The following is a 26226-nucleotide window of genomic DNA, read 5'->3' as shown; positions in this document are numbered from 1 at the left end:
CCGTTTTAGCAGATTCCAAGTTCTTCTGTGGCTGTGTGCTAAAACCAGAAGTTCTTACGCGTGAGTTAAACCAAAGTAGACTGGTAAAAGAGTAAAGTTATGAATTACATCCAGGTTGCTGCAATGAATAAGTTTTCCAAGATTGACAGTCTTAAAAGTGCTTTCCATGGGGTAAAAAAGGCTTTGCCAGCATTCTGTCCCCAGGGTAAGAGGTAATATCCTGGAGCAGGGGGCTGTACTTAGCTTTAACATTTACAAATGTTATCCAGTCTAGTTCATCCTGCTTGGCAAAGTGGCAGTTTTCTGCTGTCTGGTGATTTACCCTTTCTAATTGCTAGGGCTCTTTCTTTGAATCGAGTATTAATTGTGCAGGCTAGAGGTCTGTAACAAGGCATGTGTTATCCATTTTGTTTAATAGTTTAGCTGAGAAACAAAGCAGCTGCTTGCTGACTGAGACAGAGGTAGAGCCAAAGCATACATACACTGCATTAGTCACATTTCTATGAGTGGTTAAATGTTTCACTACAACTTGTTTGTGTTTACAGAAGTTCCACCTATGTAAGAAATAAAAACTTTTCAGTCTGAAGAATTCTGGAAGCCAAGAATAGTTTTTAGAATTTGGTGGGTGGGGCTTAAGTGTGATTTTTTTTTCTTCAGCCAAGTAATTCTCATCTCAATGCTTTATTGGATGAGTTGTTCCACAATTTATTTAGAAGTTGGGTTTTGTAATACATGTTTTACGTTCTATTTCAGTTATAAGTTACTTAGCAAATATTGCCCAGGTGTAGAATTTTCATATGAACTGAAAGCTTCAGTTTTCTAGATTTCCAGTGTGTTTCTTCCTCCCCCATCCTTTTTCTTATTATGTACTTTTGGCAATCACTATAAATGGGAGCCAGATGAACACTTGAAAGTTTACAGTCGAACTTTTTCTATCTTTATAAAGTATGTGGCAATAAAACCTGTTGAGAATATATTTGGATCAATTTTTCTCTCACATCTCTGTGGGCTTTTTTAATAAGATAGCGCTGACAACCAGAATAATGCTGGAGATAAGCAGTGGACATATTTAGATTTTTGTGCAAGTCCTGTCTTGTTTAGAAACCAGATGTTGGTGAATGTGTAAATGCAAGCAGTGTTTGTTACAGTTAGGACTTGCAATTTTCTCTAGGATAATGGTTTTGCTCTAAGTGTATAACTAAAATATAAAGGGAAGAATCTCAGTAATGGTGGAAATTGGATTCCGAATCATACTGGCTGCTGCTGAGATGGAACAAAAAATTGTTTTTAGTGTTTTGTGGTGAAGATATTAACATGTTTTCCACAGCAGAACTGCAGGAATTTTCAGTTGAGAGGACTCTGACAGAAAAGGTGGACTTCCTACAGAAAGGGCAAAAAGATTTGCAACTTGTCAACGTCCTCTTACTGTCTGTTGTGACCACGTGCGCTTTTCAGGAGCAATGATGGCATGTCTGCTTTGTAGCTGATCTCTTTCAGCAAGGAGCACTGGAACAGGCTGCCCAGGGGGGTGGTGGAGTCTCCTTATCTGGAGATGTTCAAGACCTGCCTGGATGCCCACCTGTGCGACCTGCTGTAGGGAACCTGCTTTGGCAGGGGGTTGGACTCCATGATCTCTGGAGGTCCCTTCCAACCCCTACAATTCTGTGATTCTTTCCAGCCACCTGCTTCCTTTCCTCACCCTGCTGAACATCCACATTAAGACTTTGTCTGACTGTGTAGTTTTACCGTCACTTAAAACAGGTAGTGCCAAATAAAGTAGTAGTCTAATCCTGTGATTTGTTTGTCATCCCTTGTGCCAGGAGAAATGTGCTGTCAGCAAGTAAGTGATTTCAGATAAATAGAAGGTTTTTTCATCTGAATTTATGTAACAAATGTTCAGCACAAAGAAGGGGATGGCTCAGATGGAGACAAACAAGGAAGAACTGTACTGCTTCTTCCAGAAACAGACTTCTTGCTCAGAATGACTTGAAATGCCCAAATCATCTGAAATAAAGATTGTGGCTCATATGCATTGGCAATAGGGAAGCTAGTAGGAAGTATTCACCATGGCAAGCAGAGAATGCTCTTTAAACAGTTTTAGCACTTAAGTGTTACACACAGGTATCCCAGTATTCAGTTACTAAGATTTATATGCTTAAAGTGTAATTTCATTTCTGAAAAGCTAAACAAGCTCTGTTTAAAAAAAAATAAAAAAAAATTGAACTCCAGTGTTTCAAGAGGGCCTTGAAAAGTGTTTAAGATGCACTTTCTGCTTTGTCAGGTGTACCTTATTTATCCCTTTTTCCTTCTTTTTACCTCTTGTATCTCATTTTCACAGACTGTCCTAGGAGGTATCTCATGGGGAAATCAGGTAAAGAGACATTGGATGAGTTTGGGTGGGAGGCACTGGAAAGTTATGGGAGAGGAAGGAGAAAGTTAATGTAGCCACTCCAAACCATAGGTGTTTCTGATTATATTTTCTTCACCGTCTGGAAAGAAATCTAGTATTTAGGAGAGTTTAGTGTCAAAAGCAGATAAAGTGAAAAACAAAGCTGAAAATAACCCAGAGGAACTGAAATAGATATTTGTTTTTCAGGCAGAAAGGAGGATGGGTTTTGTGGATTCTTTGAACTGGCTGATTTTCAGCTCAATCTATTTATCTTGTGCTTGGAATGTCCTCGTATCTTAAGACCTGTTCAGAGCTCCAGGCTGTCTTGTTTACTTCTGCTCTTGCCCTTCCCTGAAGGCAGATAAAAAAGTAAATTAAACTTCCCTTAAAAAAACCAAAATATTAAAGGGCATACTGCAAAGTGAGCAGTTCTCATCCAATGTATGTAGGCAGAGAGAATGATGCCAGTTGCAATGGTAGGGCAGTTCTCTCCATTTTCTGTGGGTTTAAGCAAAAGTTTAGTATTTTTCATTTAATCCTTAGTAGCTTAGTACAAAAACATTACAAGAAAGCTTTGCTATCCTCCTTCATTGAGATGAAAGTGAGGACTGGTTGCTGGTAATTCTCTGTGAGGCAGAGAATTGTCTTGTTGCTGGTAAACCTCCACAAGGACTGAGCTAAGCAGAGCTGGGCTTCCAGAGGAGAAAGTCTTTGTTCCTTTGAGGCTTCTGGTTATGAATGATTTCTCCAGGTTGCCTCAGCAGGGCCTTGCACTGTCTGTGTAGATACCAGACTGTGATGGGAGGCAGAGGGGGGGAGAGGGAAAAATGAAGATGGAAACAGGAAAGGGACCTTATCTCTCAGAGGTGCATGGGTTAATAGAGGGGGCTGTAGGAAGAGTATCGTAGAGTTGATGTCAAGATATTTCTTATGAAATGAAGCAAAACTGAATGTATGTTTAAGCATTCAAATTAACTCTGTGTTTAAGAGAAGATGCGTTTTTACAGCTGCTTAAAGACCTTGGCTTTCATCATGTGTCATGGTCTCTAAAGGACAATGTTGGCAAGTTCTGTAACTTTCTAATTTTTATTGGTTTTAAATGTGCTTAGAAGGATGAATTATGATTTATTGTTTAGCTTTCTTATGAGCACTGGAAATCACACAATGTAAGGAGTGTACAATTAGTTGTAAGGCAATGCAAACCAGCGTAAGCATGGGCATTACATTCATTCTGGGAACAAAAAGCCAGAGTATCCAAAAAGGGGGGAAGTAACCTCCTGATTTCTTCTTCAGCCACTCACAAAAATCAGATTCAAGTTGATACTATGTAAGAATTGTTGTACACAATATGTTAAGCAAAGTATGTTCCAATTCAGCATCCTTGGGGGATGGGGGAGGTTTTGGAAATGGTATTGGATCTAAGATAAACAGCCATCTTATCTAAAAAGAAGGCTTACAATACTTGAGATCCAGAATGACTGAAGAACTGGAGATAAGGTATTTATGCATTTTGCTGTTTTTATGAAAAGTTACGACTGTTTCCAAGGCTGTTATTTAGAATAAGCTAAGGTCATGGTTGGAGCAACCAGCTGCAGAACAGACAGCTGGAAAATGACCTAGTGATTGTATGAGCATCCTTCCATATGTTTCTGATTTACAATCAGAATTTTTTAAAGCTGAAGACATTACATTTATTCTTTGCGCTTCAGGAAAAGAAAGAGACTCCTTGTATCGGTTACTGAGTTTTAAATGAATAAAGTACATCTTAAAAAGAAAATGCACAGTTGTAATTAGGAATCAAATAATTACAAATACGAATGATAAGTGGAGTAACGCTACGGTCTGCTATTCACTCAGCGCCCTGTTCTGAAGATAAGTTCTCTTGAACTTTTACATACTTACCATCACTTAAATCCCGAATTAAAAGCCAGCCTGCTTCAATTTGTTAAAATGGCTTGGAATTACTAACCAAACGGAGGTGACTTTTTAATAACAGTATCGCTGCTTTAGAGCCATTGCTATACGTCCATGGAGACACGAGATGAGGCTTCAAGGCTCGCCGGCCTTATAAGCACTTCAGTTTGATATTCCTGTCGTGTGCTCCTTACATTATTCATAGCATCTCCTTTATGCACTGTACTTATGGTTAGTCATCGTATTTGTCTGTTTTGTGCTCTTGTGCATTTTAATAGAGGAAGGTCAGTTGTTTTTTTTCCTGTTAATATTAAATTTATGACATGAATTACAAGATCAAGTGATTTGATTTTCTTTTAAAGGTCTAGATTGTTAGTAATGTAAATTTGGGATAAAACTTAGAGCATCATATGATAATTCTGTGTATTTGTTAAGTTTTATGACTTTATTGGTTATGCACTGATTGGTTAATTCTGGAAAGTTTATACACCTGTAATATGAAAATGATTATGAAATCCTTAACATTTCTTTTGGTACATACTATTTTTGTTTAAAAAATAGTATATCTTTTATTTCATATAGGAAATTCCTATGTTTATTGCTTGCAGTGATCAAGTTGGGAAGCAGAAGGAAATTGGTTCATGCTATAGGAGTGGAAATGGAATAAGTTATAAGAAGTCAAAGAAGAAAACTTGAAATGTAAACCATCTGTTGTCCCTAAAGGGAGTTTCTGTCCTAATCCATCTAATTTATTATCATAGTAGTGAAGTAAATATCTCAAAAAGTAATCTTCATCAGTATTAAAGCCCAACAATCAAGAACAGAAAAAGGAAAAATAAGTTCCTGCTGTTCTGAGATGAAGGAAAGGAACGTGGACAGTGGGGTTGAAACTATTGTTACTTTATTTTTGCTTTTTTCATTATACCTGTATCATGCAGTTCGGACAGTGGAAAAATCAGTTTGTCAGTCATGTAGTTCTGAGAGCTTTGGTTTTGTAGTCAAAAGCTTAGTTGTAACTGAATGTTTTCCAGAAATCCATGAGATTTTCTCTATAGGCTTACATAGGTGTCAGAATCTTAAACAGGTTTTTTTATAGGTATTTATAGGTACTTAGCACTAGCAGTGCTCTAATAAAGCCTTGCTAATTACCATGGATTGTGAATGGTACTGAGCTTAGATTACAAGAAAGTTCCACCCTTGTTTACGTAGATAAGACTTGGAAAACACAGTTCTTCTGAATAGTTAGGCCAAAGTTGAAAGCAGAAATGGAGTTCCATGTTTATCAGTTACTGTGTTTTCTGGTTGTGTTTCTGCTGGTATTTTCATTAGGATCAGGAGCACTTCTTTGAAGTGAATCTCCTGGTAAGGCCAAGTCACGTATTTTGATTCGTATCACAGATCTCTTAGAAGTACTTGAACTTGGTTCTTTTGGATGTGACAATCCAGAAGATGTGTGTTCTTGGGGATGTACCTGATGGCTTGTACTGCTAATGGATTTAATTAGTCGCTAGTGCTAGTTGGAATAAACATCCTTTCCGTCAAAAACTGGAGGTGGGTTTCGTGGCCTCATTACAAGTATTTTGTGTGCAAATCCACTCCTTGTGCTTCACCTTAATTGCTCATGTGGATGCAGTACTAGAGGCCAGGCTGTTTCTGTATTTGCTGTATTTCTGTAAACAAGCAATCGGACTTTTTGATACTTATTTAGTTCTTAATTTAAGAATCTGTTTTCTTTTGAAAAGGCCCATGTAATATCCAGAAAATAAATAACAGAGCAAGCACTCAGGTAGCTCAAGGGGGCAGAACTCTACAGTGCTCTTAATGTCTATGTGAGCAGCAGAATGGTGTCCAGCACAGGAGCCAGTGTTGATGTGGTACTGTCTGTTGTTACTTTCAAGTCTTGCTCCTGAGCAATGGGAGTCAGATCATGAATTTTTAGTTTTCACATGGAACTAGTGGTATCTTTTCCACGGATATCACTTTACATTTAATAACATTGAATTTGCTTGCTTTCTTAGCATCCTGGAAGTTGGTAATTCTTCACTAGTTCTTAGCATTTTGTCGTCATCTCACTGATCAGTCCAGTTTGTTTATTTTTTTGCAAGTATATTAAATAGAATAAACCTAGGCACAGGCCTTTTGCTGAACTCCTACCTGTGGACTCCATCCATAATGAGAACTGACTATTCTTAAGCTGTCTCTTTTATTTGCTTTAATCGGTGCTATTACCTCTTAGTCTGTGGCAGCTAATTGTTAAAAGTTTGACTTCAATGCAACTTCAAAAAATAAAGCTAAGCAGACAGTTTCTGATCTTGTGTGTGTGTGTGTGTATGTATATACACACTACTATAACTGAATAGTGTTCTTTTTAAGGCTGAAGAAGTCTTCAAAAAAGTGTCTTAATTTTGATTGTGCGTTCTTCACTTAAAAGCTGAAAGAGGTGAAGATCTGCAGTTAACATACTGCGTGTTTATGTTAATAAAACTATAAAAGTTACAGGTGCTTATGTTTGAATTTGTGTATGTGATGTCCATTACGTTTTAGAAGAGTATTTAAATATAATGAATATATTTATGTTTCTACGTGAAGCCAGGGGGTTCTTGAGGTTGATAAATGTTAATTGATTTTTTTTAACAAAGGAAGATGCATTCTGCAAAGCTGAAGCTAGATGTTTACAAATGCGTACTGTATCTTCATGGTCACTGTACACGTGAAAAGAAAAAAATGTGGGTGCAGAGGAAAGAAAGAAGATGGAGTTAGTTCACATAAGTCTCCAAATCGCCTATGATCCTATACATTTTGTATGCATAGATTTTTCAAAGAATTTGTTCTTAAGGACATGGTTATATTCGCGTGCTTATGAGGGCTTAATTTCAGTTTATAAATACACACGCATTATTAAGGTTTTTCAGTTTGTTAGCGTATTATTTGTTGCATTAGAAAACATAATATACTAAGAAGGACTTCAAAAAGTAACTGTTACTATAAGAAAGCTAAAACTTTTTAGAAATTCTAGTACACATTTGCTTGTCTATTTCTATATTGCACTCTTCTAGTTTCCCTAAACTATAATATAAATGTGGTAGCGTGATGTATGGCTTATTGCACTTGTGCTCTTCAGTGAAGTGCTGAAAAAATGAAGAATTTAATTAAACTAAAGGGCTTATGTGCTCTCTGTTCTTACCTTGTAGTGACTTGAATCTCATTAGGTATGAGACATAACAAAAGCTTTCCATAGCTCAGACAATGTATGCTACTTTTCTTTGGATTACTTGAAGCAATTTTTGCTCAACTTTGAAGCAGGGGGTGCAGCTTATTGGTATTAGTTATGCTGAAGGGTAGTCTAAATAGTTAATGAAGCCTGGAGTGCAACTATCTGTGCCTGCTCTAGCTGATGTGCAGTTCTAATTAAAGCATTACATTTAAAATAAAATAAAACAGTACTTCTATCTTACCTGTACTTTAGTCTAATGGTTCAGAGTTGTGTTAATGCACACCGTTAAAACCTTTGAAAAGTCGTTCATTGCCTTCATGTCTAATCAACTAAAATCTTTTTGAAAGACTTGTGATAGCTGAAGCACAGGTTGAGAAGTAAAGAATACATCTTGGCACAAACAGTATATTAAGATCTGAAACTTGAAAGTTTGGCTTTCCTTTTCAATTAGATATTGAATGAATCAACATTTGAGGAAGATGTGCAACAACACTGTGATCTTTTGTGATCTTGCTCTCATGTTTTTCTCTTGTATGTCTATTTTCTACTGTTTTCTTAATTCTTCCAGTAGTTGAACATCTAGCTGGACAGATTTTTGATGTTGTCCACATATTCACATATTCCTGTTGAGCATTACATCATCTGTGCTATAAACTTTTAGCAAGTTGAATCACTTTAGAACATGGAAGGTCAATTTTCTACTGCTTATGCTGCCAACGCACAAGTAAGTCCATCATCAATACTGGTTATATATCATACTGCTACCAAATACTGACATGAGTATTCTTGCTGTTAGTGTTAAAAATTTTTTTCTGCATTGCTAATGGCATATTTATGTACACTAAAATTCTATCTCCATGTTATAGATTATAGCTTAAAGATCCCAAAATATTTAACTGTTCTAAAATGGGCACGAATACTCCACAAGTAAGGAAGAATTTCTGTATGTACTCATTAACAATGATTATTTCACCAAAAGTGAGGAAAAAAATAGTTTTCTACTTCATGCTCTTCCTCAGTTTCCTGATCATGTGTTTCATGATCATCTTCTATTTCATCGTATTCTTCGGGTGTTAAAAGTCGTCGAAACACTGCTGTTCTGATTTGTGTGGACTTGTTGCCATTTCTGTTTTGTTCTCCATAGTAAATGGTTCTAATATGAGGGAAGCAAAAGAAGGCATATGTGCTTATTGGAGCTGTTAGCTTATTTTGGTCCACCCGTAGGTAGGTTAGCTGGTTGGTGTGCATTGGATCAATAGATGGACACATCAAAGTAACATTTATCACTGTAAGAGAGAAAAATATTAATTAATATTCAGAAGATAAGGTTATATTTAAGAAGTATTTCATAATTGAAATGAATTTTGGAATTTAAAATGGAAAATACTTGTTATGCATCATATTATAGCAGCCTTTCCTCTGTTTTAAGCCAGTTTTATACATGACAATTATAACAGTTCTAGAATTTGGAAAACATAAGATTGTGGGTAAAATGTATACATATAGTGTGGCTGCAACTACAATCTTAATTACTATTTTATATGAATTGAATATTTTTCATATAATTTTTCAATTCTTATGTGATTTTTCAGTTGTTTCATCAGAAGAAAGTTTCAAAGTGATTTTAGGAGTTAAATGAAAAAAATTGTGGAATATTTACAAAACATCCATTTGGAAATCATGGGAAAATAGGAAAATAAAATCCTTTCTAGGTTGCCTTTGTTTCTTCTCAGCTAGCCAAGGATGTGTTTACATTCCATCTTGAAGAAGACGGAGCCGTACCTTTCCTGTGCTGTAAGTTAAAAGCTGCATAGCATGAGAGATATGTTGTGTATGAACTTTGGGTCAATGCCTCGTTAACTGGTTGGTTCAGAACATTAACAGCTCAATCTCGTACGTCTGCAAAGAGGGGTATCATAATATTTCTTGAACAACATGCAAATTTGGATGACTCCTAGATTGTAAGCTTGGATTTTACACAACCCATCAGCTGACAGGTGACATATCTTCCAAATCAGTGACAAAATAAGTGTTTCTGATAGTTTTTGATTCAGGCTAAGGGATTAGGTGGTAAAGTAAAAGCTTATCCCACCCTCTGCTCCTTACAACCAACTCCAAATTCCATTTCTACATTTTTCTGCTTTTCAAGAGTGAAGAGCTATCGACGTACTTTCAATGTCATTGTCTTCAATATACAAATGCTGCAGACTTCTTGGAACATAGAATACTTGTTTCAATTTGTTATGTCCAAGGTTAAGTTCTAAAAGGTTTGGTAGATTAATGAAGGTGTTGCGTGGAACGTTCTGCAGGTTATTGTGAGACATTCTTAGGGCAATGATTCTGGGGAGTTTGCTGAAATAGTTTTCTGGAATATAAGTAATGGAGTTATTTTCTAGAGAGAGATACATAAGTGACGACGGCAGGCTGGGAGGCATGGTCTGTAATTTGTTGTTGCATAAATTCAGCTGCATTAAGTTGCTCATGACTGAAAAGTGATTTCCTTTGAGTACTGAATCGTCAAGAAAATTATTGCAGAGGTCAAGCATGGTGATGTTTGGTAATCCGTCCAGTGCAATTCCAGGTAACTGGGAAATCTTATTGAAGCCAAGGAGGAGTCTCTCCAGAGAGCTGGGAAGTGGGAATGGAAATTCATCTAATTCGTTGTGCTGTAAGTGAAGCTGCACTAAGTTTGACAATTTGGCAAAAACACTACGATCAATCATATGAGACTTAATTTTGTTGAAGCTCAGATTAATTTCTCTTAAAATGGTAACGTTAGTGAATGGTCCTGCAGGTACAGCTTCAATATCGTTGTTTTGCAGATAGAGTTGTTGGACGTGAGCAGGGATGTTTGGTATTGTTTTAAGCTTACGATGGTCACAGTACATAGATAGCGGAAATTCTGGCGGACAAAAGCATTCTCTGGCACACTCGACTGGAAAAGGGAAGTGAGGAACCTCAGCTTGTGCGCCTGGATTAGAGTTAAAATAATATGGATGTTGATGATCTGGCTCATCATATTCGTCCCCAAAATCATAGTCTTCATATTGGCAAAATGCAGCGGTGGTCCAAAGGAGGTAAATGATTGATAATTGGCTCAGAATCCCCATATTTGAATTGGTACTTCTACCCTGTTGATGAGAAAGAAAATAAGATGCCCAGGTAGTCATAAGTGAAATCACATATGAATCTCTCAGTGTCAAGGAGAAGCAGTATAAAACTACTGTAAATAAGCAGAATGACACTTTTTTTTTCAGAGCCCTCTCAACAATACTACTAGCAAAAACATTTTCTAGTTTGGATCTTTCAAGAAACAGCCATAAGCAACTGGTCTTGAAGTAAACTGAACTTTTACTGTCTGAATTCTGATTATGAAGAGCTTTCTACCTGTGCTGTCCCTGATACTGAGGTGTACTGTAAGTGTACTACTGGGAGAAGTAGCAGGGAAATCCATGTCTTCATTCCTTTCTCACCTTAATGTGTTACAGACAAGTTGCAAAAGAACTGTGTGTATGAAGTCCTGTGCAATCTGGGTTGTTAGACATTGTAGTTGTTGCATTCTTTCCAGTATAGTGGGTTAAGCACCAGCCTAACAGATTGATTTTGGATGGGTGCAGATAGAATCCTTGTCAGATCATATTTGACGTAAAAATAGATAAAAGTTGGTACTGTATTGGTGGTTGTGTGCTCTGTGGAGTTCTGTGATATTTTTCTATATTCTGCAAAACATGGCTGTCTCACTTCAATGCAATAATAATGATTTTTAATTCCCATCATTGCATTTGATTTCAGTTACTGTGTGAAATCTTCACTGATAAGCAGTTTTCTTTGTAGAATTCCTATGCTTCAGCAATTGTAAGACCTTTCCAGACATACCTAATTTACCTTCATAATCACCTTCTGAGGTGAAATAGTGATACTGTGAAAGATGATTACTTGCAATCAATTTTGCCTGTCAAATTTGAGATGAGGAAAGGCAGACTAACATTTTAGAGTACTCTGTGTGGTCAGAGGAACCCTTTTATTTGGCAGAGTTGGAGTTGTGAATCGTGTCAAGCTGTACGAGTTGGACAGTGAGTCAAAACATAACACTGCTGATCAAAGCACAGATATTGCTGGAGCAAATAATCTCAGTTTTCTTATGATGCTGTTCATGTTTCTTAATCATAGAACTCTTTTTCTTGGTTGTTCTTAGTAGTTTATCTTATTTTACCAGGCACAGTCAAAGAGTAACGAAGGAGATGGGACTTAGAAACACTAATTTCATGTGCCTCGTATTGCTGGCTGATTCCCATTGCATGACATATTCTATGAATTTAAGGAGAAAGGGAGTCCTAAGAAAAGCTGTGTTTAGGTCCTCAGCAAAGCTGGGTCTCCATATCTCTGCAGTATTGTCAGATATCTGAGCTGATGTAGGTAAATAGCTGCAGCATCTCCACAAAGGCCAATCTGCCACTACCTGCATTGTATTAATGCACTATGAAGACAAACTTAGTGGACAGTTGCTGAGTTCAGGAAGCAGTAATGTGCTTCAAGAGGAATTAATTGCCTTAGAGATTTCAGGCAGTGTATGTTAGAAGAATAGCTTTTTACCTTATTTCTAACTCCAAGTCGGAGCTCCTGGTGTCTGCCCATAGAAGTCCTGTCTCTATTGTGTCTTGATTTTGTTCTCTGGAGCAGATTCTGACAAAATCTGTTTCTCAACATTATTTCATGTTCTTTGTTTTGTTCCTCTCTCTCCTGGCTCCTAGTTCTGCCCAGAACTTCAGCTTTGTCTTCTGGTTCTTTCAGCACTTCTGCTGCTCACAACATTTGTGATTAATCATTTTTTCTATTCGTAGTGCATTAGAAACCAGGAGAAACGACCCTGCTAAATCCCATATAGTTTGAGGATAGAGGTTAATTAGGCCTTCGCACAATTCACTAGGCATGTAGACAGGGTAAAGGGAAGAACTGTAATCACTGCAGATGCAATGGTGGTACATAATGGCCATTAAGAATGGGAGGAGCTTATATTCTGAGGGCTGCTTATACCTTAGCTGAAGCTGAGTGCGTATTTGGTAGGATGGCTACTGTCCTTAAACTTGAAGTTCATGTCTCAAAGCACTGAGAAACTAATGCTTCTTCATGAAGTATTTTTAAGAACCTATTATCTTTAAAACAAAGAACGGTGTCAGCTGACGCTTGGTAATGAGGGGAGCAGATCAGATGCACACAGTATGAGAACTGTTTACGTAGAGACTTGAAGGAAAACAGAAAATCATAGAGGCATGATTCTCTACATCTGTTTAAAAAAAAATAAAGAAAAAAAAGAAGAAAAAACTCCAAAACTAAGAGCTTAGTAACAGTATTGTAAGCAGTGTACCAGCTGAAATCAAGTACTTACATTAGATGCATGAGTTACTCCTCACTGCAAAGATAACACAACTGGTTCTTTTTATTCCTGCTTACCAATAGAAGTTACTACTTGGAAGTCTGGGAAGCTCAAGTTGTGGAAGGGAGCAGCTTGGCGTGCTGATGAAATCATCTGAGCAATAGCCTAACACAGCTGGAGGAACAAAAGATGTCCCTAAACCATATTTTGTGGTGAGGAGCCTTGTGGGAAGGCAAAGTAAAATAATAGCTTTAGTCCCTCTTCTGATTTGCCAGCGAAAAAAAAAAAGTATTGTGCCACATCATCAGCTATTGTTGGTGCAGTGTCACAAGTCTGCAGGGAGAACCATTCTGTTAAAATCACTTTTAAAAAAATTTAAAGTACTTCTTCAGTGTTATCGGTTCATTAAAAAAAAAAACAAGTGTAAGATTTCAAAAATATTTCAGAGATCATGAGTTCATTTTGTGGTTTCTGTTACACTCAATCCGTTACCCAAAGAGTTCGTTCTTTTTGTTTGTTCTTTGGAGGGAGGAGGAGGTTAAGAAACAGTACAGCAAAAAAAGAAAAATCAGCAACCAACTGGCCAAAGTCCTAACCTTGTGAAAGCTGAGGGAAAGCATGTGCTATAGAAAGGGTCCTGATGAATATCTTCAAATGTGTGCTGGTTTTTTTTCACTTCACCGTCTGTATTTCCTGTTCTGCAGGAAGCAAACGCTCAGGCTATACGGCTTTAATATGTAGTGTTTTAAAATTCATAGTAAGTTTCCAGCATGTTTGTGGTAGCTTGTGTACAAAGAGTATGAGCTTTTGTACGAAACGGCCAGGAATGACATGAGAGATGTAAACCAGTTTTGTGGTATGAATGGATATATTTTCCCTAGCTTTACAAGGGGATAAAAAAGAAAAGATATCATTGTGTTATTTTGCTGGATTACAGTACTTAGGATATATATGCAAAAATGGAGAAAAGGAGGGGGTGAGTTTATTGTTGAAGTAGAGATGTTGTTCTGGGTTAGTTGTGTGATTCATCAGAAAGCTCTAGGGAAGCAGTTTATTATAGTTCTGGATTGGTAAAAGGGTTGCATTATTTCTAAACCTATTGACAAGGAAAATTCTTCATCGAGAAAAGAAAATAACACAATAGTAAAGTCTGTTTTGGCTTTGAGCTTCCTGAGGTTGATCTATTTGACCTTTCCAAGCTTTTTTCTGTAGCATTGTGGACTGGAAATTATTAAAGAACCAAAATCACGCATGGTTTTATTTGGAATATAAACAAAAGCATCAGAAGTCAGGAGCAACAATAAAGTTGTAGGAGCAGGCAACATGGAATTAAAATTACAGCAATCATGTATTTATATGCAGAATACAGAATGGCAAAGGCGAGGTTGAAAGAGTGAAATTAAACCTAAATAGTGCCTTATGAACTGTACTGTAAGCAGTTAAGTCACCACCATGGTATAATTAAACCTAAGTAATATCAAACAACAAGTTACTGTTTTTTTTTTTTAAAGTAATTAGAATATATTCCTAATGATGAACCAGAGAAAGACATTTGAATTTATAACACCAGCCAGTGAAGTGTTACTGACTGCTACCAAATTAGTTGGTTTTATATTGATTTGCTTTTTAAAGTGGAAGTCAAAGGATATAATGCACAGTTTTGGAAGATCTGTTATATAAACAGTTCAAAATAAGGCACATGCAAGAATTAAAGCTATTTTCTCTAAAAATAAAATTTGACCAAATTTAAATTTCATACCTGATAGTTTTGTGTAGTTTTCTACTTATGATTGCGTCCTGAATCCTTGTTAGTTATTAGAAGACTTGAAATCTCACCATGCATTTAAAAATCCATGATGACAGAGGAAAAGAGCCTGTCCATCTGAGAACTGTAGCAAAGCTCTTCCTTTACAGCATATATAGTTGCAGAAGATGATGCAGGGCCAGCCATGGGACGTATTAAGACTCATTTCTTTTTTTTGTTGCATGAGCTGTCTTGAATGTAAACAAGTTCTACTTTGTCATCTTGGTCAAATCTGTGTGGTTGGATCATCTTCTAGCTTTGGTCTGAACTGTGGTAGGAGTTTCCTTACAAGGAGGATAATGAGAGGATTAAATTTAACATCATGCCCACAAGACATCTTGTTTCGAAGGCTGTGACAAACCTTTTAAGTTCACTCGAACTTTTTAAAATAACATATCTGAAGTTTTGAATTTGTTATTAACTCATTCAATTAATGAGAATTGTTATTGCTTTCAACTTTGGGTCTGAACTGAAGGCGTTACAGAGAAGACTGTTCTAATATTTAGTGATTTTAAGTGCTTAGCTTGTTGAATAAGCATGAACTTAAAAACTGTCTATTTGAAGTATGGAGGCAAAATACTTCCAGAGTAGGCAGAGAATATAACCACTGCCAGCACAGCGGTGTGATTCGTGAGTCCAAAATCTTCACTTGGCAAATTGAAGGAAATCTGTAAGAAGATAAGAACTGACGATGTTGATTTGTTGCTTTCAGTGTCTGTACTGAAGAAAAGAGGATACATGATTAAATATAATGAGGAAATCTGAATGCTGTAATTTGGTTCCCATAAAGCCTGTGGGTTTCTGAAGAAAGAAACAACCTCAGGCATGAATTATCCACATTGGGCTGCACTTCTAAGTCAGATTGTAGGCACAGAAAGAAAATACAGATATAAAACTCTTTGCATCCTAATTCCTAGGTCTTAATTTGTTACTCACAAATGCTGTCAGCAGACCACTAGCAGCCTGTGTGACTGCTGTGTGTGACCTGCAAAGGCACTTCTTGTTTGTGCTTGCTATTAACAATAGTAACAGATCGTCAGATTGTTGCAGAATCTATTTATCCTCTATTTATCCTCTTCAAGAGCTGGCTGGAAAATGTGGGTACTGAAGCACAGAGCTCTCAGCTAATTAGAAAATCAGATACTGAATTGCTCAATTTTGCAGGGCCTTCAGTCCAGCCAGAGCCTGCCCAGAGTACCAGGTAATAACAGCTCTTAAAGACTTCATGCTGTTTGGTGGAAAGTCATGCACTGATGATGTCCCTGTGCAAATATGCATTTTTAAAGGTTGCAGAAAAGGGGAGTCACTGAATCGTATAAACAATCTTGCAGAGCTGAGATGATACTCAATCTACTGAGAGGAAAGCTGTTCAATATGTGAGGCCATGGCTGCCCCTCACGTGGCCCTTACAGTGTGATCTCTACCTATTTCCCATTTTGTAGGTGGTATTACATGATGAAAGCTCTGCAGCCCTTGGCTTATGCAGTCTGTTTTACGCAAATTGTTCTGCTTTCTCAGAGCTCCTATGAAGGATGTGTTGACCAAGAACAGTTCAATATAGGAAAAGCTACAACTCAAAAATAATTCTGGAGATTTACTAGACGGGAGATATTGCACATATTGACTCTTTCAGTCTGTTGCAGGAAGAGCATGTGTTACATTCATAGGTGGGTTTTCTTTTCTATAGCAGGGGCATTGAGTTAGTCCTCGTGAAGTTTCTGTTGCTACAATAGCAAGTAGTCAAACAATCAATGCAGACAATAAAGAGTTTAAAATATTAAAAATATTCCTTCCTACCACTTCCTCCCAAGTTGGTGTCATCTGCAGACTTGCTGAGGGTGCACTCAATCCCCTCATCCAAATCAATCAATAAAGATATTAAGCTTTATGGGTACAACGGTCACATTTTCATACTTTTCCTGATACCTTAATTTACATCAATCTTTTTTATTAGTGTTTGTTCACTTCTAGCTGCAGGTTTAATGCATTTTTGTAAGGTACCTGAAATATACCTGCAACTTCAGATTGTTCCCATGGTTGTCTTCAATCTGCAAATCGTATGTACATAGCTTTCAAAAACCAGCTTTTCTTCTGTAGAGACTTCATGACAAAGATAAGGGGTAGTTTTCAAGGTTATCTTCAAGGCGCATTAAAAAGAGCGTGTCCAGCAGGTCGAGGGAGGTGATCCTCCCCCTCTATTCTGCCCTGGTAAGACCTCATCTGGAGTACTGCATCCAGTTCTGGGCTCCCCAGTACAAAAAAGACAAGGATCTCTTGGAAAGAGTCCAGCAGAGGGCCACGAAGATGGTGAAGGGCCTGGAGCATCTCTCCTATGAGGAAAGGCTGAGTGAACTGGGTCTGTTCAGCCTTGAGAAAAGAAGACTGAGAGGGGACCTGATCCAGGTCTATAAATATCTAAGGTGTGGGGGGCAGAATGGCGAGGCCAGGCTGTTCTCAGTGGTGAGTGGAGACAGGACAAGGGGAAACGGCTGGAAACTGCAGCATAGGAAGTTCCGCACAAATGTGTGCAAGAACTTCTTTACAGTGAGGTGACGGAGCACTGGAACAGGCTGCCCAGGGAGGTGGTGGAGTCTCCTTCTCTGGAGATGTTCAAGACCTGCCTGGATGCCCACCTGTGCGACCTGCTGTAGGGAACCTGCTTTGGCAGGGGGTTGGACTCGATGATCTCTGGAGGTCCTTTCCAACCCCTACAATTCTGTGATTCTGTGATTCTGTGATCTACCAAGCAATTCCTGGATGATCAAGCGTAAGAAAATGTTTTGCACTGGCAGCAATTTCCCTGATGTACTTATGATGGAAGATGCTTTCTCTTTACTCTGTTATTTAGAGTTTGTTCAATGACAAAATCATTGCTTTTACAATGACTGTTGAATAAATCTACTTGTGTAGCACAAGAGCTTGTAGTGCTAGTATATGAGCATGCCATGACAGAACAGAGTCTTGCATTGGATGAAACTCAGTATACCTAGACCTGTATCCAGATTTCAGTAGTGGCTGACAGCAAAGTTGCAGGAAAGAATAGAAGAATGTGACAAGCAGTGAGTTGTGTCTGCAGTACATTTTCTCTGCAGCCAGAAACTGTGACTTGGAAACTTCCATAGAAACACTGAGTATTATTACATGTTGTCATTCATCTGTGCGTGTCCCTGGCATCTCCACTTATAAGGAAAAATATGATCTCTGTACTCTTCCTTCCAACCAGTTAATGCTCTGTTTTTCTGGATTTTCTGTATTTAACTCTGTTAAAGGAAGATACTTTTCCATACAGCTGTATTCTACCAGATGTGAAAGTACATTTGTTATTTTATTTATGGCGAGTAATCAACCTGAAGTTATTCTGCTTTGCCTGAGTAATTTGTGAGAAATGGCCTCTTCTTGGTAGAGCTGACAGTGTCTCATAATTGCTTCATCCCATCAGTCTGTGGTGGGAAGCTTTCTGTTTCTTCTATCGTTAGCTGTTCTGAGATTCTTGAAAGAAAGACTACTGGCTACTTCTGGTGAGGATTTCAATACAGTTCAATATTCTTACAGTCAGCTGCTTGAAAAAAAAACCAACTCATTCCTTTACCTGTTCCAAAGAAATATTCATGGTAGCCACCATTTCATTAGGGAGGATGAGGTGATTTAGGCATTAATTACTGATCTTCCATGGAAATCAAATGAGTGTTCTTGTTACTGTTATGCTTCTAGCACCTGACTGTTGCCTTTCCCTATTGCTGTTCAGGAATAGATATGATACATGAAAATAGCCAAAATATAAATATTCATAATGCTTTTCCTCTTAATAAATTTTAGCTGAGTTTTAGTCTGGTGATGGCATGAGGCCAGCGCTTTGATTGAGGGGTTAGATTGAACATCATCAGAACTGAGCCTATGGGGTAGCTGCATTTAAGAATCTCAATGCTCTACATCTACATATGACAGCTGTCCAAAACTCCCATCACACCTTTGCCAAGCACTAGGCTTCTTGTTGGAACTTACAAATCTGTATGCTGTGAAAGCAATCAGGGACGTGAGTTGTCTAATTGTTTAGAACTGCCAATGGGTGAACTAGATAATGGACTGACCCTCTAGAGTGTGTAAGTGAAGGGCATTCTTTGGAAGGAGAGAACAGTTAATCTATGAAGCAATTGCACTTCTTACAGATGTATTTTCCATAATCACATATTCTCATCTTCTCAGGTTCCTATGCACTCAGCCTTTGGGAGGGAACTGTTAACATGAGACATGTGTTACCCTTTCTGTTCTCAGCACAAAGCACAAGAAGCAGCAATACACGTCTATAATATACAGCTACTACTGCAGCAAGACGTTCCTGATAGCAGCAGTAATTAAAGATCTCTTCATGTATGTATGCTTTGAAGGAAAGTGCATGTGGAAAACATCTAAACGATTTTTAGGTAGTGTGGTAAGAAACTTTTTTTTAATATGCATTGTTTTAATTGCTTTATCTTAAATCATACAAGCTTTTAATAAGTAATAATGAGTTTTTTCTTCCTTTGGGTAGAAGCAGTAAGAAGAATGCAGAATGCTGAAGACTTTCAAAATCAGGCTTGGTTTCTACTTTTCTGAAATGTTGTGATTCCGCATTCATTCTGAATGCACTTTATTGAGCTTTGAACAGGAATACTGATTGTTCCTGGAAGGCTTTATCAGCGAGAATTAGTTTTCAGAAGAGGCGAAATACACAATAATTACAGTACTAATTGCACTATTTCCTACAGATTCTACCTTGACAGTGGTTTCAAGGAAAAACAGTGGCCTATTAACCTTCTACTAGCTTATTCTGTTTTATATTCTGATAAGTTTATTGCTCTACTGTATATGTAGCTGCTCATAGCTAATCCTGATGGTTATTTGATGAATAAGGAATCTCTTACCATGTTTAAGAGAACACTTTATGAACTCTGGCTGTGATAGTGGTTGATGGAGGTTGGAAGCACGTTTCCTTCTGCATGGCATCACAGTAGATTTTGTCTTCAGTTCAGAGTGTGCCAGTCTACAGGCCTCAGTATAGAAACATAGTTTGTCAAGTGTGACATAAAGCTATTAGCTTTACCAATAGAGGTAGATGTCTGCATGCAGTGTAGCTTCTACAAGTATTCTAAGTCTTTTATCTCTGAATTTTTGGTATTATGAGAAGATTCTGCTGGCTCTTCTTAGAGAATAGTATTATGCATTTTCTGAGCTCGAGGGCAGAGTATTACACTGTGCTGGCATGTACTTAACAATTCTGTATCTCTGAACATTGTTTATCTTTCCTTTTCTATGTTGTCTTACAAACAGTAAAGTTCTTCACAAAATCAGATTTGGCATTTGAGGTAATAAGAATGTTTGAAAGCATATATAGGAGGTTAACATCTAAATGGAAATTGTATACAGTAATGCAAAATATAAATGAAAATTCTGTTATTGGAAAATTAGAGGAATTCTGTGGAAGTACTGATTTCTGGCTATGAAACTCTTTCTTTGAGCACGTAATAACACTGCATTACAGCATTTCTGCTGGAGAAGTGAGCAGACATTGCTTCCATTATTCTTGCAGAATAGTTGGTTATTGTACTGCTGCTTGAATCTGAGCATCTCTTGGTCAGGTTAATAGGTAAATGATTTCTTCAATCTTCATGTCGAAAGGTTAGTCCTGTTGCTGACCCTTGTTTCATCCTGTAGAATAGAAAGAAGACAAGGTTTGAACAGAGCTGTAAGAAAAAGGCTAGTGTGATGTCTGAATGTTCTTTGTGGCCCTAAGTGGGATACAAATGAAGGCAGAACAGTGTATTTCGTAATGGCAGGCCACTTTCCTTTTCCACAAGGAGGAAGGAAGGGAATTAAGCTATTCTATGAAGAGTGTTTCTGGAAGGAAAGTGTTTACTTTGGTCTTCATATTTGAAAAGCACTTGTAACATGAAAATAACACAGGCTGAACAGTTAAGAGGCAAGTTCTTGCTTGTGCTGGTCACTTGCTTTCTCTGCACCTCAGGGGATTTCATATCTTTTGGCAAGCAGTCAATTAGAGTTTTATTTTCCTGCTGTCTTCAGAATTTAATGAGGAACTGTGATGATTTAACAGATAATCCAAGTGTAACTGTGAAGAGAACTTATTTGTCTCAGCATTTCTCCCCTTGACACCATACTTTGTGAAGGTGCTGAGTAATAAATGAGTAATGAATCTGGCTTATGAGATGTACTGCACAAGCTGCATAGGTGATCTGTATGTATGCAGTTAGCCTAACACGTCCTGGCTTCTTAGCTGTGCACTCATGTACAGGGACATATAGCAGGGACATAGGCATAGCAAGACTTTCCTGTATGGAAATGTGTGGGATTCTCATCAAAACTGTATCCACAGTGCTATTCTTCCAGGGATATTGTAGTCTTCAAATTTTTCCTGACTGTGATTTTAAGACAGAAAAAGTGTGGAAAGACAAACCTGGTTGCATGCTATTCCCTCTTCAGTCATTGCAACATAATGGTTAAATCCAGTATTGCATTGTTGAGTAGAACTGTTCATATTTTATGTGAAGAACTGCAAGAAGTCTGTCTGCTGGCAGCGTGTTCTGTTGAGCTCAGTCTCTGATGGCTAAGGAAAGCTTTCAGAAACATCCTCGCTTCTTGTTTCAAAGTATTGATTTCTTTTGGAAATCACTTAAACATCAGAAAGCCTTTCTGCTTGTGCCTCGTGCTGTCTTCCATTTCAGGTGATCCACTGGGTATGCACAGTAATTCTTACGCGTATCTCAGCAGATAATTTTGGACACTGGTATGTGATACGTGGCATCTGGAGTTTGAGTCAGATTTTCATTTACTCCAGGGCTTTTCCGCATGTTTCCTATTAGCAGCTTTGTTCTCAAACCTCCCGTCTTCCCAGAACGAAGGAAAAAAAATGAGACAATCTTCAGTTCTCAACATACAAAAGGAGGAAAGAAAAACCTCCAAAACACAGGCTTCAGATTCTGACTTTATCATTATATTTGCATGAAATTAAAGTAGAATGGAAAACATTAATGTTTCTTTTGCCTGCTGTGGTGGATGTTTGTTTTTCTGGATCAGCAGTGCAATAGTTTAACCAGAAGTTTTCTCTTGAGGCTGCAAAGTAATGAGCAGTGATGATTGGGGATATTCTTAATATTTTCATTTGAATTTTCATCTTTTCCATGACCTTCATTGAAAACTAATGCTTATGTTACTCATTTTCTACTTCTTACTAATTAGTCATTTAAGAAAATATGAGTGAAGTAGTTCTTGTTTTTTTTCTAATCAGAGCGAAATAGGAAAATATCTGTAAAGTCTGAGAACAGAGAACAAATTGACATAACTCAAACTTGTTAAGTTGAAACATCTTGGATTTGTTCAGCTTTACTAGGCAATATTTTAATGAAAATTTGAAGTTGCTTCAACTGATTCCACCGAGCCAATCCAACTACTTTAGTGTTTTCAGGAGTAAATATCAAAATGTTAGCTAGAATCTTAGGCTTGAATGATTTCACTACCTAGGTTTAAGTTAAACTTGTGCAGAAATGTTGTAATGTTAGTGAATGGCCAACTGCAGTTGAAAAGATATGGTACATAGCTTAATGCTGGTAGCTGCAGAGAGACAGCTGAAATTGCTTCTTAGAACACACATAATTCCTTTTGGATATTGTTAAATGTTTCAAGATTTTGTAATAGTGAAGTTGTGTTGGATTTCATAAACATAACCTCCTGGATTTAGCTGCTGTGTCAACACTTTCAGTGAAGGCATGTGAGTGGGTAAAGCCTGCGTATATGCTCCAGTCTTGGGCATCTGTCTTGCTTTTGGGAATGCTGGTTCAGGAATTTCTACCATGTGCTTCGCTTGCCAATGTGAAACTTTGGGAGCATTCATTATAATTACAATAGCCAAACTTTCACTTCTTGATTTCCTATGGAAAGGAAGTTTTATCTCTTGGGTTTGTCAGTTATTTCACCAGGTCAGTAACTTTTGACTTCATCACCAGTTATAACCAAATTTAACATAAGGTAAAAGCAAATATATATGTAGTTCTTAAAATCAGTGAAAAAAGAGCTGGGTAGTAGAAAGTGCTCCAAATAGGTCCTTCAGCAGGGGAAAAAACAGTTGTAGATTCTTGTTCTTGGAGCAAGCAGCCAGATGGCAAGATGAAGCAGACGTGTTGACTAAGCCCTGGCATACTTCTAGCTCCGTCATTTGGCAGCCAAACAGGTGGCAGCTGTGGAACAGAGCTGTAGGAGAACATGCTGAGGTATTGGAGTGAGGTGGAAACAAGCTGGAAGAACCTGTGGGTTCTAAGACTTAAGTTCATAGGAATCCAGGCTTCTGTAGCTTCCTTGTTCATGTAGTCAGAGGCAGCAACACTGGAATGAAGGAATTGTCCTTGTTCTGCCACTGCAGCCAAGGATTCTGTTAGGCTGTTTTGCTGCAAGGGCACACTGCTGGCTCACATTTGACTTGCTTTCTTTTCTGCAAAGCTACTTTCTAGCTGGCCCAGCATTTATGTGTGCCTCGTGTTATTTCTCCCCCAGTGCAGAGCTTTGCAATTCTCCCTCTTCAGGGAAAGGTTTCTTCTTCAGGTTTCTATCAGCCCCTTCTTTCTCAGCCAGTCCACATCCCTCTGGATGGCAGCACAGCCCTTAGGTCTACCAGCCACTCCTCCAAGTTCTGTGTCATCAGTGAATTGCTAAGGATGCACTCTGCCCCATCATCCTGATCCCTGGTGAAAATGTTGAATAAGATTAGACTCAGCACTGACCCCTGGGGTTCACTACTGAGCTGTCATTTGGAGCTTCAAAATTAGTAGATTTTGCTTGCATTTTTGTTTAGCTTTCAAACCTGAATGTCGAAGAGGTCATGTTTTGTTACATGAAAGTTGGCATTTACACAGCATGCACTTCCCACAGCTAATGGTGCAAATTAGAATCATGATTTGATGATATCTTGTACTCTTTACAATTTTGGTGTCTTAATAAATTTCTTGTTTGTTTTTTTTTTTCTGTTAATTTTTAATTTGTTTCATTCTTAGTATCGCTGTGGTGTGAAATACTGGGGAAAGAGGCAGGAGGAATGTATGTGGAGATGAATACATTTCATTATTGGACACGTTACTGATAGAGCAGGGCACAGAATTTGGACTTCAAATGTAGTCAAACAGTACTGTGGTACTTAAATAGACTATTCAGCTGAATCATTATCTGTGAGGCTCACAGCTGTGTTATCGTGCAGTGTCGATCTTGGTAAGTTTATCTTTAGAGCTGCTTTCCCTTCATTTGGTAACAATAGGCTGCCACCCTCTGGTGAAATCTGTTAACAGTCTTGTAAGGACCTGGTAGGTGTTGAGAAGAGAGAAATGCATTAGAATTTGGAAAGCCTAGTTGGAATATACATGTATATGTATGTATATATATTTAATTACAGAATGTAGATATTTGTAGCAGGAATATATATTAAAAGAAGACTCTTAGGAGAGTTTACAGCAAATCTCTCTTCTTCCCTTTTTCCCTTTTCCATAGCATCTGTGGAGAATGTAGAGGTAGGGTTGGTTTCTTGGCAGTTTTCTGTCTGCTGATACTCAAATGCATTGTACTGTGGCCTTTCAACATCAGTGTGTGAGCAATAGCTGGCTATCATTCTGATCAGGTGTTTGCTGAAACTGTGTAAGGTGCATTTTTGTATTGACATTCAGTTGGTTTTAAATAAAAGCATGCCCATGTAAGTTGTTATTGCCCACAAATGCTAGCTAAAAGGTGAAGAAAAGAGGAGGGCCACTGAATGTAAGTATTTCTCATAGGTGACAGACATCCTCACAACTGGTATGAGATGGCATAAGAAATTATTGCCTTTTCTCTGAAAACAAGTCTTATGGGAGACAAGTACAACAAGCCATTTGAAACTTCTGTGCTTTAATCCAGAATTGCTAATGTAAGCTACGTGGCAGGTAAAGTTGCTTGCCTTTTAAAACTAAGTGAATTTGCCTTGAAGGTGATGAAAAGGTAAGCAATTGGTAAGTCCTTCAGAGATCAGGTAATAAATGTGAGGGTAGAATTAGTGCACTGAAATAGTGGAACAGTTTCTTCTGTGAATGTTAGGTGTATCCATGGATGCTGACTGTGTGGGGGGAAGAGGAAAGAGCAGGAAAACAAGCAGGATTTTAAAGCTTTGGAAGTATGTGATCAAGAGTATACAGTCTTCTGCCTTCTATGATTTTGGGACATTTTTACAAACTTTCCCCATTTTTATTGACTTTAATGGACCTAAAATTTATTTTAGTGAACTGAAATTTAGTGAAACCTTGTAGGAGAGTATCTGTAAGGAATTGCTAGGTTTATATACTGCAGGAGTTACTGCTTTCTAGGGACTGGGACTACTCTGCTGAACCCATGACTCAAGAAAAGTTTCAGGTGAAGTCCAGGTCCAAGGGATGTGTTCTGGAGTCTGTGTTAAGATCAGTCAACTAGCCTTAGCCAAAACACATTGCCAAAGGAGAACGAAAAAACCCAATGGCAGTTTTCTTTAAATGTGGTTTAAGGAGCTTTGTTTCTTTGTATACTAACTTACTGACTTTCAGGCATTTTTCATCTTTAGGAATTTTATGCAAAATGCTGTTATTAAGGCTTATTGAGAATGGAACATGAACAACTTCAGATTTTCTAGCTGTTGCAAGATAAGAATAAGCATTTATTTAGAATCTTTGCTTTCTTCTTGAGCAGTCAGTTGTTACTGACAGTGCTCTGTCTCTCTGGTATGGGACGATGAGCTATTCATTCATGAGCCTGTCATTAGGAGAATATTATTACTTCCCAAAGTGTACGAATGTGCTGTTGGACTGTTACCATGAACAGGAAGTACTCCTTGGGAAGGAATTTATATGTTCTGTGTGACAGTTATTTACTATAGGATAAGTGACTGATGGGTTTGGTGTGTTATTCTTTGTTTCTATGCCATTTCATTCTCAGTTACTTATTTCTGCCATTGCTCTTTTCAATTTTCTTTCTGCTCCATATCAATCTCATACAGGTTCTTCACAGATTTAGCTGTTTCTCTTGTCTAGTTTGTTAATGCTGGAGTTATTTTTAAGTGCAATGTATGGACAGGCTCAGACTGTCTTCACTGGGAATGCAGAGCTGCAATAAAAGCTGGTGTACATGTCCTGTATGAAGCGTGCAGCAACAGTTCTGTGTTTCTTCTGAATCTTGTAACTAATTCCCTAGTGGGGAAAAAACTGCTGTAGTATTACCTTTTTCTCCATGCATACGTAGGTTTGTCTTCTCACACAGGTCTGTGTTTAGAAATTCGAGCTCTTTGCATTCATGATGTGACAACCCTAGCTAAAAAAATCTATATTGTAAACTAGACCAACTCCTGAAGAAAATCTATATATTCATTAACCACTATTTTCAATACCAATCACTGCTTTACTCATGGTATTTACTAGGAAAGTTGCTCCTTAGAAACCTCTTCAAAACCAGGAATTACGAGTTCAGTGATTTGGAGGCATGGGGCTTAGTTTTATTTTGGG

General features: G+C 37.8%; 2 protein-coding genes across 4 annotated transcripts in view; one reads left to right on the top strand and one right to left on the bottom strand.

The window, feature by feature from the left end:
* The window catches only part of CENPP (centromere protein P), a gene marked incomplete at both ends in the record, with an annotated part of 116417 nt that overhangs the window by 24418 nt on the left and 65773 nt on the right, over positions 1-26226 (top strand). The gene's annotated exons all lie outside the window — the stretch shown is intronic.
* Positions 8487-10627, bottom strand: OMD (osteomodulin; the record flags this gene model as incomplete). The annotated part of the gene is made up of 2 exons (XM_079540260.1): positions 8487-8803; positions 9688-10627. 2 exons carry the CDS (start codon positions 10625-10627, stop codon positions 8487-8489), a joined length of 1257 nt encoding a protein of 418 aa, XP_079396386.1.

The sequence above is a fragment of the Tetrao urogallus genome, assembly GCF_951394365.1.
Source record: "Tetrao urogallus genome assembly, chromosome: 10".
NCBI classification, from domain to species: domain Eukaryota; kingdom Metazoa; phylum Chordata; class Aves; order Galliformes; family Phasianidae; genus Tetrao; species Tetrao urogallus.
Note: the sequence above shows the minus strand (reverse complement) of the source record. Positions and strands in the feature narration are given on the sequence as shown.